Source organism: Aphelocoma coerulescens, chromosome 6 (assembly GCF_041296385.1).
Source record: "Aphelocoma coerulescens isolate FSJ_1873_10779 chromosome 6, UR_Acoe_1.0, whole genome shotgun sequence".
Classification (NCBI taxonomy): Eukaryota; Metazoa; Chordata; class Aves; order Passeriformes; family Corvidae; genus Aphelocoma; species Aphelocoma coerulescens.
Window position 1 is genome coordinate 32538582 of NC_091020.1, and position 21985 is coordinate 32560566.

General features: G+C 39.6%; 1 protein-coding gene across 4 annotated transcripts in view; it reads left to right on the forward strand.

The window, feature by feature from the left end:
- The first annotated feature begins 3197 nt into the window (after window positions 1-3197).
- TACC2 (transforming acidic coiled-coil containing protein 2) overlaps window positions 3198-21985 on the forward strand; it is a 129353-nt gene continuing 110565 nt past the window's right edge. For 3 of the 4 annotated variants that reach the window (XM_069020181.1, XM_069020184.1, XM_069020182.1), the window contains exons 1-3: window positions 3198-3300; window positions 12232-12364; window positions 17007-17084. In XM_069020181.1, coding sequence (XP_068876282.1) covers window positions 17052-17084 — 33 coding nt within the window. In that variant the 5' untranslated portion in view covers window positions 3198-3300; window positions 12232-12364; window positions 17007-17051. The remainder of the gene's footprint in view (window positions 3301-12231; window positions 12365-17006; window positions 17085-21985) is intronic. The other variant, XM_069020185.1, reaches the window with a different exon arrangement.

The window sequence follows — 21985 nt, forward strand, 5'->3', positions numbered from 1 at the left end:
AATTCACTTTTGAATGCTGACAGAGAAAGGCTCATGAGAGGATCCAAACAAGACTGGGGCCCATTGTACCCTGCAGTACACAAACATATGGTAAAAAATATTCAGGATGCAAATACAGGCTTAGCAAATGTGAGTTACAATTTTTTACTGTCATCTCACTATGCTTAATAGGAACTCAGCATTCTGCAATATTGCAAGACATTGCCCTGCATTTTTATTTCGAGAGTTCTGCTTGTCCAGATGATCAGATCTTTGCTTTTCTGGCTATTATTTTGTCTCTACGTCAATTATTACCATCAACAGTGAAAATAGTAAGTGAAGAAAATGTCCTACATGCCATTGATTGAAAGATTTTCCAATTGTCTTTACTCACCAAGGTTTTTTTTTTGTCTGATGTTCATCCAGTTCTCATCCATGCATGTCCATAAAACTTTATTCTCATTCAAAGGAGAAGACTCACATAGAAGAATCCTAAAATAAACATTTCAGATCTATTAGGAGAGTTTCACTGTGTGCAGATTTCACCATTCCCTCTTTTGATCCTCTCAGAGTGCAGAAATGAATGTAAAGTTTCTGGCATTTAGCAGCGGATGTCCAAATGAATTCTAATTCCTAACGTTGTACACCTTGTATATACCATGATCATACAGGTACTGTGTTTCAGCAAGCAAAACACAATCTCCATTGTCATCAAATACAGAGCAATAATCTGGGTTTTTTTGTGGTGCTGAGCAGTGAATTACAAGTGGGGCTCGCAGTGCATCTCAGCTTGGGAATTGCCCAGCACACTGGTGCTCTTATCTAGAGCCCTTAAAATGTGGATCTGCCATTATTCCATTTACTATCAAACCTAATCCCTTGTCCAGCTCTGAAAATTGGCCTCCTGATGTGAATATCCCTGATTTGCTAGCAGATGTTCCCAGGCATTAATGGAAAAAAGTTATCTTTAAATGTGACGGTTTAGTCACTGCACAGGAGTGTTGCTTGTGATTTTAAAGCACAAACCTTTTGCATTTCCCTTGAATACACCAAAATAAATGCTCCTGTTCAGGATGAAAAGATAAAGCAAGAAATTAGTTGTCTAAAAACATGGCAGCATAGGACCTGTTGCCCAGTGATGGCTGTTCCTGATAGAAAGTTAATCCTGGTGATCTGAAATGGGGCCTGGACTAATTGAAAACATCAGAAATAAAACATCTGAGATACTTGGCATTCAACTGCCAGCTCTGCAAGCAAACACAGATGAGGGGAAACTCTTTTAATGAGTGTAGCTAATTTAAAAAATTTGTTTTAGCAATGTAGAAGTGTAAATTTGTATACTTGTTTCTTGAAGCAGCTTTTATTTCTGTATTTACAGATAATCCTGTGGGAGGTGAAAATCTGTCACCAGTTATTCCCTCAGCAGCATGGATTAGGTTACAGCCATCTCCTCAGTGCCTAAGAAGGTATTTTCAGAGAAATATGAAAGAACAATTATTAATAGAACTATGAAAAAAACTGGGGGCCAGTTTGGTGGGATACCAAGGAAAAAATCCTGGTAGGATCAAACCTTCACTGACACCAGAAACCCTTTCCTATTAAGGACTTGGAAGGTTTCATTACATGAAAGACTTGACACCAGGTTGCTACAAAAACATATGAAGGTCATGCTGCTGGAGACTAAAATACTGAAAACCTTCCACTTTTTCCCTACAATTAAACAGCAATGTAGAAAAATGAAATGAAATGAAATGAAATGAAATGAAATGAAATGAAATAAAATGAAATAAAATGAAATAAAATGAAATAAAATAAAATAATAAAATCTTTGCAAGAAGGAGCAGGAAATATATACATATATCAATGATGCCTCAGAGTGGAGAATAGCCAGACAGCTGCAGCCTTGGTGGTCCATCCAGCACATTTTGAACAGAGGAACAAACAAATTAAAAGCAAATGTGGAACAATGTCAGATTTTTGCAAAAGCAGAAAGCCAATTAGCGTTCTAGAGATTTGTGCACATATTTTACATGGCAGTTTTTTGGACATAAAAATTTTAATGTGCTAATAATTTCTGTATTCACAGAAAAACCATAAATTCACTACTTCTTATAGCAGTCTCTAGAAACTGTCACCTCTTAGACATTGCCAACACCATGCAAACAACTGACTTAAGCCTAAGCACTTCTGTGATAGGTTTAATCCTATCCCAGCAATCATTTCTTCATATCTTATGCTGATGTGGATATATTTATATTTATGTTTTTAAAGGCCTATAACTTACAACCTATTATGAAAGCAATGTTTTTTTCCTTTCTGAACTAGTGTATTCCAAGGGAGGATTTTCCAAAAGTACCACGTAACTGCAAACATGCTCTGCTTAAGACATTTCTGTGATTGGTGCGGGTTTCCTACTGCAGTGATGTGTGCTTTGGGGGTTTGTGGTTGAGACAACTCTGCTGAAGTGACATGGGTTGATTCCCTGATAGGCTCACACAAAAATACCCTCTAACTTCAACCACTCCATTCAAACCAGTGGGCTGAAAGCTCCATCTCATCCCATGTGGGAAGAGACAAAGCTGCATTCCCTCTTTTCTGCCCATGTGGGCAAGAGAAAACTGAACACAGGCAAAGAGATGAAGAATGGAACAGAGGCAGAAGACTTCTTTTTCCTTCTCTCCATCATGCCAGGTAATCTGCTCGCATTCCTAGGCTTTGAATGTTTATCCTGAGCTCCAGCAAGGCATTCCTTAGGAAATCTGCAGAGCAGCGCTGACTTGCAGTGGTTGTCTTAAGGCAGCTGTCACTTTCAGCAGTGCTGTTGTTATTTACATTTGCCACATGCTAAGTTGATCCATTTTCCCAGCCTTTGCTTGGGAGGTCAAAGGGACAGCCTGATACATGGAAGTTACAGTCCTGGAGTGAAAAGCCAGAGAGTAAAATTCCAGTTATACATTGGTTTAACATGGAACTCATCTCCCTGCCTTAAGTAATCCATATCCCAACAACAACAATGACAGTGCCAACGTGCTGCACCCAGTTTACAGGACCTGTCCCGTGTCATTCCCATCCAGCAACTGAGAATTCCTGTGAAGAACTGATGTGTCATAGCCCCACAGCTCCCTGGGTTAGATTCCTTACACTTCATAGCTCTCCAGCATAGTGTTCTCAAACATCAGCCAATTCACATTAATAGAACACTTTCATGTGATCCAGGGAGAAAGGGGATCCACACACCAGCTAGGAGTGAAGGAGTGCAGAAGGTTATAAAAATCAGGGACAGAGTGGTGCATTTTCATTTTTAGTCTAGAGGAAGATTGGGTAAGTAATTTTTATTAGTTCTTTAAATTTAAAAATGTCTAGACTCAAAACAGTTTACTAATTATCTTTTAGACATTACAAAAAGGCAAAGGGAGTGCCTGACAAGTAAAAGAATTTTCTTCTCTGTACCAGAAGAAAAGAGTTTCTGCTTTGAGGTTCTATAGTTTCATGATCTCTTGTATAACTTGTTTTACAATCCCATACCCTATATAGTACGTCTACAGGATGATGTCTTGTTTAGTCAGTATATCTCTAAGACCAAGAGACTGATCATTAAATGTGCATGTCCTAAAATAGCTGATTTTAAAACAAGTTACAACATTACAGACTGTCATAACTATTTGCAAATGCTGGAGTTGTTAAATGTGGCTCTCTTCCACTTGTTCTTTTTTTTTTTGCAGAAACAGTTCTAAGGGTTTGTGTCAGAAAGGATTGCTTGTTTTTAAGTTGCCATGTAACAACAAGAATGTGTGTTTCTCATGCAGAATTTCAGGGATGAAATGAGCTGGCTGCTCACTAGACAGATTATGCAGATGTTTGATGATGTTCTTAGGTGGGAACTGTCTACGATGTTTTGTCCTTTCATGCATAGCAAAGTTTGTTTCAGGCCGTAAAACACAACACTGAGCAGTTGTAGGTACAGTATTGCCTCAGCTGATGCAAAACTTACAGATCTTCAGGTAGCTGAAGTCACTTCTAGTCTTACCCACTAGGAAAACTAATTAGATCAAAATAAGATTAGCAAAAAATTTGATTAGTGTTTTTAACACTGACGACATTATATTGAAATCCCTTGTCAGTGTGCCATGACCACTTCAGTTATATCTGGATTTTATATTGAACAGGATTTATATTATCAAAATGTTTTGGAAACTGTTTTCCAAGTTAAAAAAAAATAGGTTTATCTTCAGGCAAAACTAACAATCTCATTGACAGGAACAGGATGACAATGGCAGGAATGTTTCCATCTGTATTATGAAGCAGGTATTTCCTACAAAATCTGGCCTTATCTAAAAGATAGAGTTTTGTCCTCATGATTCAGCTATTCACAATCAAGCTGCTAACTACCTAGGAGTAGACTCTTTTCCCGTTACACAGTCCAAAAGAGAGGTTAGAAACCTGCTATACATGTAGGAGTTTAAAAAAATTCCATCCCTTCATGCCAAAATGTTTTCATTATAGATTCAAAGATTAATTTAATGTTAATACATCGAATCTATAAATCTTGTTTTAAAGGGATTTTGGACAGGAAAAAGTGCTGGTAGTTGAGCAGAAAAGTCAGATGGGCCTATGGGTGGATGACCTAATCCTCACTGGCTTAGTTTTAAGTAACCTGACATCTGCATCTGTATCACATCCAGTCATTTTTCCATCTCTAAGGCAGAGTCCTGTGACAATGACAGGCTTGGGTATCCTGGCCTAAGGAGATCAGTAAGCACTTTGCACATGCTCCTGAATTACCTAGTTAGTGTTTTTCATCAAGCATTCTAACAATCTGTGGGAAGCAACCTAGTCTGGGAAGTAGCCAATCTAAGCTGATCTAAGTTACATTATAGTCGGGTTTTTATCACTAAGGTCCATAATAAGTCTGAAAAGAGAAACAATTTACCCTACTTCTATGATCTAGGCTTAAAGCTAAATGAATAGCTTAAGTGCAGTTAATTGATTCCACATTTAATTGCAGAAACTAATGGTTTCAAGAGCTGCACTGCTGACAGCCAGGATAAGAGCAGAGCCATCAGAGATTATAGTTTTTATTTTTCTTGACATAATCCTTTTTAAGTACTGTGTTCTAAAAATCACACGGTGAAACAAAGTTTGATTTAAGTTTTGTATGTTTGCATTAGAAGCTCTTTAATGCAGGATCCTATGAAAATACAGCAGTTGGTCAAGATCCATACACAGAATATACAAGCCTCAGCAAGCTTGACAAAATACTGAACTATATATTCTTGCCAAGTTAAATTTGTCATTAAATGCTAGTTAGAACTTGACAGACTCATTTACTTCCCTGGTTTCCCAGCAAGCATAAGATCCAGCCAGCACTCTTTTTTCTTGGTCAAACCCAAGGTTCAGCCAGCTTTGAGTCCTTGCAAATGGATTAGGATATTTGTATTTATTTGCTTCATGTGTAAACAGTAGTCTGCTGCAGGGAGTTTTGTAGGACTTTAATGGGTCTGTGCATAAATAAAAGGTAAGAATGATTTATTTTATTATCTAGATGAAATCTGCTATTCTGAGTATAAGTAATCAGAGAAGATTTGCTGGTTCATGGCAACCTGACTGGGTGAAAAGAGGTTTTCTCGCTACCAAAACATAATGTGATTAATGCTGTGCTAATATTTTTGTTTTGATATGAACAGCTGCTATATTTTCTACAGGAGTATTTTAGAAGGGAACACAACCAGTATAATTGTGAGTAAGAAAGCAGGATGATGACATACTCTCCCTAGAAACAATGAAATAAACCAGAAAACTTCATCAGTGGACCAACACTATAGATGTTTCTGCAGAATAGATCTGAGGAATTGACCAACTTAGACAAAGGAATTCTTTGGTAAATATGATTTCAGAACATTTTGTCCCGTTCCCAAAATGTATTTCCTCCAGCAGACCTGTAAAAAATATACCTCTTTTGGGGAGATACTAAAACAGGGAAGGATTTGTTCCTCAGCTCTGTTTTCTGTGATTCTGTGAAGTGTCAGCCAAACAGCACCATTTCTGTGCACTGAAGGTTCACTGTCATATTTTCACAAACCCTCCAAGAGAGGCAGAGAGGATCCTTTTAGATCTTCTGAAGCACAAACAGTTTTTATATCGACAAACTGACATCATGAGCAAGTCCTGGTTGAAGCTAGAAACACAAAGATTGCTGCAGTAAGGGAAGGGGGGAAAAAAGTATGAAGAAGCTGTTCATGAGTATCAAAATCCCAGTTTTTACAGCTCAGCTTAATAAATCTGCAGGTCTTGACCTCATCTGCCTAGATTTTAATGTGCTCTGTTTTGTTTTTAGCATGAATTCTCCAGCACTTCAGGGGATGTATGTGCTCCATTATGCAAAGCTGTCAGTTCTAATACAACTGTGATTTGAGCTATTGCCTACATTTCTGTATATGTGTCTGTGTTTTATATCTACAGCATATCCATACCATTGAAACTACAGTAATTACTAGTATCTGCTGGGATAAGTTGCATGCTTGCTTTTTACACTGCCTGTTACTCACAGTTTCCATCCAACTTGCAACTGTAAAATGAAAATTACACTTAACCACTTTCTTGATGAGAAAGACCTGATTTTACCCACACATTTGGAGCATTGCACAGTTTTATTGAACCCATATGAAAATCTCTGCATGATACAAGGGGCAGGAGGTTTAAATTCATGGCCTACATAAAGTGTGTGTGGGGTTCAGTTTCTGTGGTAGGCTCTTAAATCATTGCAGTGCTCACACCAAGGGGTGAAATGTGTAAGGATCACTGACCATGGAAATATCCATGCATTCTAATAAATGAGCCTTAACATTTCTTAATTGTCCTACGTGCAATGTTTAGTTCCTGCATGAAGACTCACCAGCCCAAAACAAATACTTCAGTCATGGCACTAATAAACCATTTCTACTGGTAAAAAGTTCAAGAGTTTTGGAAATTATGCATAAGCCTTTTGCACTAATATATCTCATATTATGATTTTGTGGCAAGTTCTGTTCTTACATATGAAGTTTAAAGAAGCTTGAGTCAATCTATGGGTTATCACATTTCAGAGAAGAAAATTACTCGTTTCTAGATGCACAGGAGTTCACCAAGTAATCCTTAAGAGTTTACTCATACAAGAAGATTCACATTGGGTAGAAGAAGAAACCAATCTTTAGCCACATGAACCTTAAGCAGGACAAACAATTGTAGGCCTTATTTTGTGCTCATTCCACTGACTTGAAATAAGGTTAAAATCCACTTTTTACTAGTGACTGGTATTTAGTTGCCTACATGCTGTCATGGTTTCCTGTTTAAAGTAGAAATTTTATATATTCAGTGTTACAATCCCTGCTTTAAAGTGCCAGTGTAGTGCATAATTATGTATAACAACTGTCTTGTGAGTCTGGTTTCCAGGGAACCCTCCCCAAACCAAAACCAAGATTGAGTTAAGGTACTGTAAAGCCTGCAACTAACATATTCCTTAATGATGATGAAATGCCAATGAAAAAATACACCTGTAAATTAAGAGTGAACTTCTGAAACTGGATATTGTTCATATTAGTGGAAAGTGAGAACATGAATATAAATAGTGGAGACCCAGCTGGAGAAGGCAATAAGTTATAAGAGTTTAAATCTGTCATTAGGTGAAGCTGATTAGGTTTAGGTCTGTCAGAAGGATGAAGAGTTGTGCCATCTGTAACAACAGTGAGCAGCTTAGGTAACTTTATCTCCACCAACCACCAGGGATCACCAGGACCACTTCCCACCAGCACAGCATTAGATCATCTTCTAAAAAAACCACTGCCCCAAAGGCAAACATTAAACTCAGTCTAGAGGGGAGTAACTCAGCTCAGGCACCATTTGTTGTCACCAGGTCATCATAAATACCTGAAGGACTGGCTTTAACTGACTTCTCTCAACCTTGTTTTGCAATCCTGCTTAGTTGAATCAAAGGAATCAGGGAGAAAATAGGCTTATAATTTACATTCAGCTTAAATATTAATTCATTACATTAGTATTAAACATTGAAACAGGTATGAAACTATGGTAATGTCAGTAGGGAAGCATTCTCATTACTACACAATTATTATCCTTTGGAAAAAAAGCACATAAAATTATTTTCACCTTACTGTTGTTTTGTTGGGGTTTTTTTTAATGATATCTTTAACATCTTGTGATGTTACTCTGCACAAAACTGTTCTTGGCTGACCTTACAAATAAGCCTGAGGAAGCATTTTGGTCCTGATTAGCCTTGAAATGTAATGGAGTCTTTTTGTGCAGGGCTAGATCAGTGTAACATGCTTAGAAAAGTCCATAATCCAGGCCATATTTCACGTAAAATATAATCTGTTCTTTTAGAACAGAGATGCCAAATCAAACCAGTAATCATCTTCATTCTGTATTGTTATTTTGAGGGCTGAACACCAGCTGTACTTACCTGCTTAGCCCAGGATTACACAACATTTTAATGGCCTGATCACTCAACTCCCCTGTGCTTCAATTTCTGCTTTTCTAAAATGTCAGCAGCATTCTCCTGCTTTGTGATTCAGTGGGGAGCTTGCACAAGTAATCCAACTAAATGCTTACAGTACATCTAAGTGTTGTGCTTACTTAATCTAACTATTTTCAAGCTGCAGAAGACTGAAGAAACTCAACAAATTTAGTTTCAAAGTAAATACTTTCTCAGCCAAACATGGGAATCTTTGGAAACAAGGATTCATGCCTTTATGAGCACTACAGTTTCAGAGGTCAGTGACTCAGTTCCCAGAGTTAGTCCTGCAAAAACCTAATATACTTGCTTGGCTAGAATCTGAAATCTAACCCCTGTCTGGCTGTTAACATGTTGTCTTGATGTGCAGCTCTCCTGAGAGATTTATTTTCACAGCCTGCTCTCACTACTGATAAAACACAGCATTTCTGGAGTTAGAGTATTGATCACTGCTCAATATACAGTAGCTGAGTTTATTACAATCTAATTTATTCTCACCCATTGATCAAACAACTATCATGAAATTATAGAAAACAGCCTCAGGCTAAATGGCCTCTAATTGAGGATGAAGGATATAATCTGCATAAGACATCTGCATTGATATATATGTAATATGTAATATATGCATGTGTATATATGTGTGACTGTGTGGTACATGGTTATGTACCTGTGTTGTGTCAGCAGAAAGAAAACCCATAAACATCCTCCCCTCAGCCCAAGGAGAGTCTCTGAGTGCTGGAGGCTTTCCAGGAGCTCAAGAACAAGTCCTCCTCTCCTGGAATATATGTGTGGGCATATATATATATGTATGTGGGAGGGTGTGTTAGCACAAAGCCCAGAAAGCAGCTGCAACCTGCCAACTCTGACATGTCAACACACACCTCAGGCCAGGAAAGTGGGAGATTAAACACCGCTGCCATCCACAGTTAGGGAGAGACAGTTGCTGGTTCAGACCCCACAGCTAAAGCAGAACAAACAGGAAGGAGCCCCTTCCCCCCGAGCAGCTTTAGATCTGCCTCTTCCCTGCCATTCCCATCAGCTCTCAGAAAACCAGACCTTGTGGCAACTCTGCTCTCCCTTGTATTTCCACTGAATCTCCTGGATAAAGGGAGGAGAAAAAGAGGAATGCACAAACAGAAGAAACAGGTAAACTCAGAGGGGAAAGCAAGAAAAATAGTTTGAAGGAGGAAGGACCTGAAAAGAGGCAAGAAATAATTCATGTTGCGATGCATTCTTCCCAGGCCCTACATGTGCCTCTAGACATGTTAAGCCAACTGACGCCCACCTTGTTTCCTCCTCTGTCTCACATAACATGGATTTTAGTCTCTCTGAGTTGTGTCCCACCATTCCCAGTGCTGAGACAGGACACCAGAGCAGGCAGACCAGCTGAAGGAGCAGAGAGCATCTTCTGAAAATCCACCCCTCACATCAGACCTCCTACCACTGCTTCCAGAATTTATCCCCTAGTCAGAGTTATGTTCTTCCTGCCTCAGCTGTGAGATTTAGGATCAGGAATTCCTCACTTTGAGGGAATGACTGTTTGCATTTAGAGTGTGAAAACACATGTAAACTTTGTCAAGTTGGCTATGGACCTGAATTATACAGTCATACGTGTCTCATAATACAAGTGTGGGGGAGATATTGTTCATAAATCATCATCAGCTGCTTATAAAAGGCCAGCAGTAATAATAAGGAAACATTTTCCAGTCCTGCACAATGATAGGCACAGATTGACCAGGTGAGCTATGTAGGTCAGCCTCCCCTATAGCTCCCGAGGCCTATTAACTGGTTGTGGTGTTCAGAACTTTAACAGGAGTCTGTATCCAGCTCTCCAGAGTTGGAATGTGCATGTGGACATGGAGAGAGAGCCACTGCCACTGCACAGAGCTCTGTGTTTCGTCTGAATCCACAGCCTCCCCACTGACTGAAGTGCTGCATATGGAATCTGGTGAAAAACTGCTGGTATAAATGTGGTTTGGAAAGGGAAATGTTCCAATACTTGGATATTCCTATTTGGATCATATATATTTTATGAAAAACTTTTGGCATCACTTTTAAGGACTAAGCTCTATGCAGTACTTTGACATCTGCAACCAGTGCAGCAGAAGGGAACGTACGTGACCTGAAAACATTTAACACTCAACACACCAGGGAAAGATTCTTGAGATCCACAGATGTAGGCATTGAGCACCATTTTACACACCCTGAGGTTGTCATGACCCCCTCATGGGACTGGCAGATAAAACACAAAATTTGTCTTAGTCTGGTCTTCCAGAGAGGCAGTTAAGTAGGATACAACAGAATTACACTTAAGATTCCCATAATCACTTTTATTTATTATTGTTTGAAACTATATTGTATTAGGAAAGTTCTGTTAAGAGCTGAAATGACAGACTTTCCTTTTTAAGCTGGGAAAATATTACTAGACAGAAAGTAAAACAAAATTATTTAGCACCCCCATGGTTCCTTAGGAAGGGCACCTCCTCATGGAGGTTCCAGTAACATTAACTCACATTCCAGCATAGTCTGGTAACTGGAGCACACTGAGGAAGCCAGAGCTGACATCCTAGCTCTGCCACTTGGTGAGCTTTTTAACCTTGGGCAAATCCATTAATCTCCAAAGAAATATGTGTCTTCTTCTGCACTTCTTGTGCCATAAAACATAACCCAGACATCTGAAAGATGCAGGAGTGCCCTGAAGTGCCACATGGGGCTCATTAGAAGCAATGGAAGTGTGCCATCAATTGGATTTTTCCAGGCCAGGTTGTCAGCCTGACTGAAAATTATCCAGAAATGGGAAGAATAATTTTTAACTTTCATAATCTGTTTTTTAAAACATGCTTTAGTCTCTTAGTGGCAGGTACTCAGTGTCCCTGTTTCTTTTCTGTCACACTCGTACATTAAGTGGGACACATCAGCCAAGGCTGGGCTGCATCCTCTGCTGTCCTCTAAATCTGAGTCCTACATGGGCTCAGTGATGTGATCCCCACAGGCACTTTCTGGTTTTCTTGGGGGAAGGGCACAAAAATACTATTTCACAATTCTCACAAAAATCCAGCTCAGCTTTCTGTTGCCAAGCGACATCACGATTTTACAGCAGATCCAGCTGCTGATGTTACTAAGCAACATCTTTCCCATCACGTTGTGCACTTGAAAAGCATTACTTGTTTATTAATTCTATCATGGGTTATGGTTTCCCCCCAGATCTTGGTATTTGCTCTTGTAGAATTCATGAGAAAGCAAAAGCTAAAGGACTGTCACAGGTCAGTCATTCTTGCAGAGCTCTGTGATATTGTTGGAATATGCAGAAATTAAGAATGGTTTTGCACTATTATATCAAGATCAGAGTAAGATTCTGAACACCTCCCCTTTTTTCTCTTTCCTATGGGAAAAGCTGGTGTGTAATAGTGTGCTCAGTGTTTCAGCAGAGCTTTGAAATGCTTTATACACAGTATCAATCGTGAAAGTAAGGAACACAAAACATTTTATCTTATTTTGGTGGTATTTGTACCATAAAGTAAAATGACCTCAAACTAAATTGTCTTATATAAATATCTAAGGTAGCATGTCACCAATATACAAGAACCTAACATACCTGTGTGGTGTGTGGTTGGTAAGTGTACCCACTACTGTACATACTGGGATTAAATTTGATCACTCATGGCAAATTATTTGGATCTTACTGAAATACCTAACTTATTAACCCACTACATAGATTGCCTTTAAGTCTGAGCTGTATTTTCCCCTAGTTTGAGTCTTCCAGTCCTCCTGGGTTAAATCCTGTTCTGATCAAGAAAAGACAATCTCTCCCTGGATGAGCATGAAGAGTGGATGAGGGAACCACAGGGGAAATTCCAGCAAACAACAGCAAAGTGGCCTGATGTGAGTATTTCTTCTCCCACCAGTTCCATCATAAAATCAAAGAGAATAAATAGAGATATCAGAGCATGTGGAATTCTCTCAGAGCTGGTGGTTTACACTTCATACTGGAACATAGCAGGAGATCAGCATCTGCAAGGTGGGAACAGCTTGGGATAGCTGGGACAGGACCTGAGTGAATCCTAATTTAGACACAAGAGTGGGGCAGAAACCTGACCCAAAGGTACAATGCCAATGTTGTCAGTCAGTGTCCTTGTAGGCCCAGAGATCAGAGCACAGGGTGGCCGTGTTGGTGTGTGTCACTGCCCTCATTTCACAGGGCTCATGCTTCTGGCACCAGTGCAGGAGTTGCCTGTGTGGCTTTGCAAACCTTACACAACTTAGCCAAACAGAGGGATTCTGCTTTGCACGTGTGCTGATAAAAGTACACAATCAGAAATCATTGTCTACTGATTACTGAAGGTTGTTTCCCCCAGAGTTTCTGCCAGACAATTGTTTTGCAAGGCAGCTTCTTCACTTTACTTTGTGGCATTTTCTGGCCTTAGCTTAGAAATGGAATAGCCCCAAATGTGAGTTCAGTTTGCTTTTATGAGGAAATAATGCAGCTACCAGAAGTGAGGATGTATTACCAGGCTTGTGTTTTCCCGAGCTCCCACAGGATCCCTGCTCTTAAATTCATGGCAAAGAGCCTAAACAAAAAATATTGCATAGTTTGTTGTATATAAAACAACCAACTGTGCAATGCTCCTGCTTTGTTTTCTAAGGAAGAACACACTAAAATTTTGAATTGATGAACTTCACATTTACTGGATTCTGAATTGGGCTGGAGAAACCAGAGGATGCTGGATCTCCAACTTCATAAAAAAAGAAAGATTTAAAAGGCAGGGCTATTCATGTAGCCCTTGATCTTGCAACTGTGCATTTCAGCTCTTCAAGGGCTTTATGTTTCCAAGTCAGGAGTTTGTAGACCAAGACTTTGTGGAAAAAAAAGTCAGCAGACAACATATGGCTGCCCTATGAAATCCTGCCTTTTGTTCATGTCAGATATGACTTTTCCATGCTGGATTCAGCAATGCTGCCTCGCACTCTTCGAGGTGCAAGAGACCCACAGTGGACCATTCCTTTGGTTTGTGGCACCAGAAAGCACCACTGGTGTTTCTGTTACAGAAACTCATTAATCCCTTGGAGTTTATGATAAATACTCTGTCTTTGGTTACCAGCTGTGTTTCTCAGCACCCCTTTGTGGAAGCATTGCTGGAATGGACAATCAGAATTAATAATAACAATTAGCTCGCCCATAAACCAGTACTTCTTGCAACATCACATTTCAAAGCGTTTTTGTCACGTCTCCACCCTTCAGGATGATGAAATGGGAAATTATTTCACCATAACCTGAACAGGCACATCAACATTTGGTAGCAGGTATTTCTGACAGCTTTCAAGGGCAATATGAGAAAATGAAAAATGAGCTTAAACACATAAACAAACCTGAAAACAAAATGCAGAATAGATATTCCCCCAATACCAATTTTCCCTTGAAAACAACCCATGCATAACTCCAGTGTATTATTGACACAGTTTCACTGAAAAATTTCTGCAGTGCAAGAAGTACTGCTTATACCACAAGCCAAGAAACGGTAGAAGTGAAATATGTTTGACCCAAAACTGATGTTCTCTGGGGTTGCTTTTGTGAAAAACATTAGCACTGGATTTATGGCACGCAGAGAGCCTCAGCAGCCTGGCAGGAGCAGGGGGAGGCCGGGCTGAGGAGGTGTAACTTGTTTTCTTTCTCGCCTGGGGTGGAGGCAAGTTGGTTGTTGAGCAGGTTATGAAGGTGGGTCCCTGAGAGAAAGCCTACATTTCATGAGTCTGAGGAGAAGTAGGAGGAAAATCAGGCGAAAGCTGAGGTGAGGTGAAGATGGAAGGAATGGTTTGAAGAGACGCTCTAAAAGTGTCAGTGAAGCCAAAGGTGCCAGATAAATCCTGGAATGTAAGTGCAACATTAAACATCCTCTTGTTTGCTTTCAGGAAAGCAGTTGTTCAGCTCAAAAGTCTCTGCAGGCTGAACAGACCAATTTGGTACCACTGAGCTGTTTTTGAGATATGTAGTGTTCAAATAATTTCAATAATGACATGTAAATTGTGAGAGATACTATAGAAAGGTGATGAAGATTATCTTTTGGTTAACCTATGTTTATTTAATGGATGGATTTTTAGCATGTTTGTAATGTTGATTTGAAATTCTATACATATGATAAAGCGCTTGTAGTTTGCAACCTAAGTAATGCTTGTGCATTGAATGATTTAAAAATAATGTATGTAAAAAGGATTACAGTAACACTGTAATCTAAAAAATTACCTTTGCACTCTGCAATGTAATTCACAATTTATTATTATTATCACTTGTTTCATTATTGGAGAATCTGTAATGTCTTTATTTCCTATTTATGACATTTATCTTCATTATTAAGCAGATGGTAATGTGAGAATTGTGTGAAAATTGGGAAATTTCATGCTCTAGGGAAAGAAAAGAGTGGGTAGACAATATCATATGATGTGTTAGTGGAGATTTTCGACATCTGGCACTTCTGCTGTGCTCTTGTCATTTTCTACCCTGATTCCTGTGCATTTTAATAAAAAGCTGTAAATAAAGCATTGTTATCTTTCAACTCAATATTAGAACTTTGGCCTCTCTCAGCTGTTGCTGTCCTTAACAGTCAGTATGGCTGAGCTGGTGCAGAAATGTTGACGGTATATTATGCACCAGAGTGAATATACTCTAAAATAAATAGGACAACATTATGACATACATTGGCTAATCTATTTAAGAACTTGATAAGCAAAATTTGCATTTTACACAATTATGTACAAGACCCCACCCCAATTAACTGAACAACTCCATGGGGATCTGGGAGAGTTTCATTCATTCATTCCCCTGTTTATGTTATTACTGCAAGTCCTTGTGAGGGGACACTTTAGAGAGCTCTAACTTGCCAGGTGTTTTCACATGATGTCTGTAGGGACAGAAAAAGATTTGGTAAAAGCTCAGCAGGTCAGGGGAACAGAAATGCCACTATATTCACTCTTAAAGAATTGTGCTGGCTGCTGAGGGAAGCATATCTCTATAGTGGAGTTATTCTTTCCCTCCTGTGCATTTAAACCTTACTCAGCAGCTCTAACAGTGTGAGAATGTTTTATTATATCAATACATACTTAAAATATTGTAATCTTAATGTGTTGTCTTGGAACACTTCACTGGGCTGAGCCTGGAAAGATTTGTGTATGTGCATTTATCCGTGATGGAGTACTTCTTACTTGGGGAACAGTGATTTTGAAAGTGTTACATCCAGTCTTCAGCGTAGCTCAGAACTGTTTTAAAACAGGACAGGACTTGGCAGCAACCCCAGCAGATAAAACCTCACGTTGCTAATTAATCACTGAAAGTGCAATCCTGGCCCCAGTGATTTCAACAGCAGCAAGTTCAAGCACTGCTGTATCCCCTGCAGACAATCAAGTTTAAACAGAACAAAGCTCAGGGGCACAACACCAAGCTTCTCTCTGTCTCCCCAAGCCTCCTGTGAAGTAAAATAATATTTCAAGTTAAAAAATGTACTGTAGTAATAAGTAACAACATTCCTTAAAAGCTTGTATGGTTTCTTTGGCGTTTGAAGTGCAATCTCTCTTTTACAGACTTCGAAGTGCAATCTCTCTTTTGACTTTAATGGAATTTTTCTTGACACATGCTGCAGACCAATCCCAAAGTCTTTGGAAAAAAACCTGAAGACACTGTGTAATTTTCACCTATTCAGTAATAGAATAAATACAGTGAGTTTCAATGCATGAGCCCCCAAATAAAATGTCTAGAGCAAGAAGTGAGTGCCTATAAGTGAATCTCTGGTGTGTACTTCTACTATTGAGTACCCTTTCCAAAAAAAAATACAGAAATGAACAATGCCTGGGGAGACACTTAACTCTAGAACTGCTCAGAGGATTTTTTTGAAATTAAATAATTAGAGCTGAACTAGTATAAAACCAACAGTAATTATGGCAGGCAGATCCTGTTAAATCTAAAGAGTGTGTTTAGAACACAACATTGTAACAGACTAATGCCTAAGAGGAGCAGGGAACGATGCCAGTGATCAGGATAAAAAATCCATTTACTCTGAGTGCGTTTTTGAAACTTATTTGTTTCAGTGACAGTCAGGTTTAACCCCTTGGTTCTGACAATGTGAGCAGGCAGCTCGGTCCAGGAATTTCAAGAAATAAAAGTGGTTTGATTACAGTTAAAACAACAAGGTTTTCCTCTGGGCTGTCCATCCCAATTAACTTTGGCAAGGAAAACGTCTTTCTGCTCAAATGTCTTGGAATAATCCAGAAACAGAGTAACAGAGCTGAGTTTCAAGGACTGTCTTTCAGCATAAGTGGAACCAGTGTGGGGAAGACAGCAGGGAGACATTAGGAAATAAAAGCGTTCAGAGTTCTTTTTCCCCAGGTTATGCCTTAGAATCATTGTAAGGCTGAATGTCAGGAGGGGCAGCTGACACGGTGACTGAGATGACATCCCTCCAAAATTTCCAGGGTTTTTTGTTGTTTTATTTTAGTTTGGTTTTTCACAGCCCATTAAGAGCTTTTCCTTTTCTTCCAGTGATTTTTCTTTAATTGCTGTGTGATCCTGGACATCAGAGTCGAGATGGGCAATGAGAACAGCAGTGCAGAGAATGAGGTGAGTGTGGCAGGGCACTTGCTTTTCCTCCCCTCCTAGCCTAGAGCAAACCTTACAGAAATTGCTTCCACGGGCCACTTAACCCCACATTTACCTTCTGCTCCCCGCTACACTCATATTTAAGTGTCATTAATGGTAATTGAAAGCAACTTTGTCTGGTTTTTTCCTTTGACAATGACAGTGCTCCAAAGCATCAGGGCACAGCGCTGGCGGTGTTCCCTGGGGGACAGGATCCCTGGGGGATCCCCGTGGGATGAGCAGGGCTGGCTCATTCCAGCACCCCAGCCTGGGTGCAGGGCAGTGCCTGTGGTGGCCCCAGAGCCCTGGCACACAGCAGCTCCTCCTTGCTCAGAAATGACCTTGCACCGTCTGTGTCCCGATCCCGGACTTTACGCCCGTGCTCCCAGGGTGTGTTGCTAATGCACGGTGGTGTTTGGTGGTTTATTTTTAGATTTTTGAAATGAAGGCAATGACATGCTATGCCTACTGGTGTACAGTTACATTAGAAGTTACTATGCTGATACAAGTTGGAATAAAAGTTGTCATTCACTCATTTCAACAATTATAACACCTCTGTATATTTTATCCTCTCCTCTTCCATATGTTATGGTAGCTGCTAAAATGGGTTAGGATTCATTTTGCTTCCACTTCAGGTCTCAGCAGACCTGCTGCACCTTGTGGATTGCAAAGTGGACCCCCTCAAGGCCATCAGAATTACAACTATTACAGACTTTTTCATAACTAATTTTTAGAAGAAAAATCTTCCATAGTTCTTGGTTATTCTTACCAAGTTTTATTGTTAGCCCAGGATTTGGTCCCAACTTTTATCAAGGTTTGGGAACAGTAGAATATGTTAATTTCTATAACTAAGTAATGAGGATTTCTCTTCCATTGTGTACAGCTTCCACTCAGGAAGCTTTTGGAAGTCAAATATATGTGTTCAGGAGTCATCCTGAGGCTGAGAAGACTTTACTTTAAAATTACTGAATTTATTAAGAAATGTGGTAAAAAAAAAGGAAATTAAGCTTCTGATCCCCTTTCCAGAATGTAAAAACCAAAACAAATGACACCTCTCCCCACTTCAACCCCTCCAAAAAAAACCAGCACCAAAAAACAACCAAACAACCAAAGCAAAACAAAATATGCCAAGAATCCAAATTATTTTTAAAAGTACTATTAACAGAGAAATAACAAGAAGTAGCAATAAAATTTAAATATTTTAATTTTCAGTCAGAAATTCCCCAATGCCAATAAAGCCATCCTTATACCACCAAGCGAAGGAGCACAGCAGGTAGTGGATGATGAAACTGGTTTGCATGGTTTGCATTCGAAATGTTAGCACCAGGCTTGGCTGCTCTTTTTCTTCTGCATCTGCTTCTGGCTTTTGGGTTTTGTGACACTGACTGCTCATTTGCAAGGCAGCTACATTTAAGTTTTCAGCAAGTTGTAAAAAAAAATCTGGTTTCTTTTAACTTTTTTTTCTCTAGTAGCAATCTATGCTTTAGAGAAACACCCTGTACTTGACCCCCTTTGCTGGCTGCCTTTCCTTCCAACCCTAACACCATTGAAATAGCTCTGTTGGTGTTGTTCTTTTGCTCAGAACCAGTTGATCAGAGTTGTTTTTGTTTATGTGTTTATCAGAGAACACCATTGCACGGCTCATGCTCTCAGTGAGTCATTTGGAAGCCTCGCACATGGTTTGCATTAAAGCTGGGAGAGCCTGTGCTAAGTTTAGAACTCATTTAATGAGTAGAAAGATCTGTGGAATAAATGTGCTACTAGGAAGAATGCAGTAGACGCTTAGAGAAAAAGTAAATACCCAATCTGTCGTGTAAAGACCAGCCTCTGAGGAGAATATCATCTAAATTTAGTGGAAATGGGCGAAGATGATGCTTGGGTAAAACAAGGCTGGGGCCAGCAGTATATTTAACAAAGTGATTTCACACATACTAACCATGTTCTGTTTTGCTGTAAAGCACACAAAGTCCAAGCTGCTGAGAGATTTTAAGATTGTGCCCTGCCCTATTACAGTGGCACACCTTGTTGGGCTTATGCTGAATTAAACATAAACTGGTTTTGGGATGCACTTTCCTTGAAAAGTAAAATTCTCCATGAAGAGGTCTTTAAATTGAAAAAGAAGCATTCTGGAAGAACAGATATTTTGATTTTGAACAGTTTGACGCTTGAGATCCAGCCTTTAGCAGGCAAAATACAGGTGAAGCAAGGAAGGTGTTCCTTAATGGGAAGCTGTGGAAAGTACTGCACTTTATGGAACTGCAGAAGGTCTCAGCTGTTGTGCTCCCCATGAAACAGATCTTTCTTAATCCAGCCAAATGAACAGGGTATCATGGAGGAATGACATTGACTTCTTTTCCTTGACTTTTCTGGATGGCTAAATGTCCAAAAATCATCTACATGGCCTTAATAAAAGGAAAACACTGATAGTTTCACAGAGGCTGATGTAACTGTGCACTTCCTTAGCCCTGCACCTCTGGATAGTCTGGGCTCCACCTAAGAAAGCCACACTTAGAAATGAGACCAATCTGAGCAGGACTAACAAATCTGCCACCTAAAAAGTCAGACAGAGTGAGGCACATGCTCTGTGGGATGGAGAGTGATCCTGGATGTTATCTCTGCAGCCCAGCTTCATCCATGCTGCTCCAGGGGGTTGTGCAGAGAGCTCAGGGACAGCTCCCAAAGTGACTGCACATTACAGTACAGGGTTATTATTGACTTCCCTGATTGTTTTTTATCTTGGGCTCCCATCTACTGCAATGATGCCATTACCAGGGCATCTTTGCTCTCATTTTAAAGGGGTGGGTGGAGGATGTTAAAAACAGAACGAGTTCATAGTTGGAGGCATGAGCATAAAATTTAGTAAAGCTTGAATAGGCTGGGTTTTCTAATATGGAATACTTTTAACTCAGGTTTTTAATTCTTGCTATTCAGAGTTCTGAAGAGGAACACTGTCATATGCCACAGCCTTTCTCACAATTACAGAAAAATAAAAGTTACCAAGTACTTGTAGAGCTCTTTGAAGGTGAAAACTGCTGCTGAATTGAAGTTCTAGCAATGCATCTTTTGCCCCAGAGTTGGAGAGGGAATTTCAAAGTCAAGTTACACAGAAGTTATTTCTACATATTTTGCTTTATGCTTTCTTCTTCTTCTTTTCTGAATAAGCAAAAAAGCAAACAAATCTGGTTATTCCACACCTCTGTAATCGTTCATTTCTCTTTAAACACACATCTTAATGTGTGGTTATCCTTTTGTCCCTGTTTTCTGCTGTGAAATGTGTAAGACAGGCAACACTTGCCAGATGGGCCACAACTTCTCCAGTCTGGTGGTTGTCTGAAGTGTTGTGTTGTGATCCTGCTCAAAGTTCTCCATTTGTTTCCTATGAACAAATCTGACTGCTGAGCATCCTGCAGTTAATATTCTGCATTATTACTTTTCCCATCTTTCAACTTATTTCAGTCTCTCTGAACTGATGGCTCTTGTTGATTGCCATGGTTCTCCCTTCAGATCCTGGTGTTACAGGGATCAGCAGAGGACGTGCTGGGCTCATCAGCAGCACTGTCCCGGCATTCCGCCTCCATTCCCTCAGATGAGAACTGGGCAAATCCCTCCGAGCTCTGGGGCTCACACTGGGTGTTTACATACTTTCTGAATAGTGCAAGAACATCTGTATACATTCCATTGTTAGTGTTCAGCTGGGAACAAAAATGCATTCCCAATTTTCTGCAGGGTAGTTTTGCCTATAGCATTTTAATGTGATTCACTGTTACCCTACATGGGCTCTTCTCTTCTCAGTTGTGCCCACTGGGATTCACAACTTTTACTCCCTGAATTACAACTCCCTTTCACTTTCCTTCCATTTCATCCAGTGCACATCAGGATGTCTCTGTCAGTTGGCTACAGTCCGTTCCTGATGCTCACAAAGTCCTAGCATATCTCCAATCACCACATTCATTAACTCTTACTTCCAGTGATAATTACTGCTGGTCCAATATTCTATGGTAAATAATGTCAAGTATTTCTTTGAGTTTATTCAAAAAGAACATTGTGTGTTTTCAGAGAATTATATGTCCTTTTATGCAAATGCAGCAAATTCTGGGTCACTCCTCACTGCAATGAATAATTATTATTCACATTATTATTTACATCTTTACTGTGAGTGAAGGAGAGGGGATGAAAGAAGAAGATTCAAAGTTGTGGCAGAGTTCTTAATTTGAAAGTATAGTGAAAAGGAACTTGGGAGACTGGTCCTTCTCTTCTGTATTAATGGTCAAAGCTTCCTTCACAACTGTAAAGCCATCATCTTTTCTCATGGGACATGTGACTTTATGGGTAGAGATGAAAAGGAAAAATATTTTATATTTATAAAGTTCCTCTGTAATTATTTACTACATTTCTCCATTTAAGCAATAGTGTGAAAATGTTGGACCTGCATTTTCCACAGCTATGAAATTACTGGGCAGGCAAACACTGTTGGCTGGGAAGCATGACAGAGTTTGGGACTCAATTTGGAGATTATTTTTCTAACAGTACTTCATTTGAACCTAACAGCATCTTCTCAAGTCATTTCTTGTCAGGCTGCTGAGGACCACTCAGCAGAAAGCTGCTTTAGCTAAAACTGGAGTGAAAATTGTGAGTTATGGGATGAAGATTTGCTTCCCAAGATCATCAACTTCATCCTCTCTCTCACCATGTCTCATACACACCTCCCATCCTTAAGAAAATAATACAGGCCTTCACCAACATCAGGAGAGGGACAAAGGAAAACTACTGCAGCCAGAGTAGTGAAAATGCAAAGATAAATGTGAATTTTCCTTTGCTTGCTGACCACAGATCACATTAAACATGTGGAAGAATGAAGTTAACAAGAGCCATGAAAGAATTAC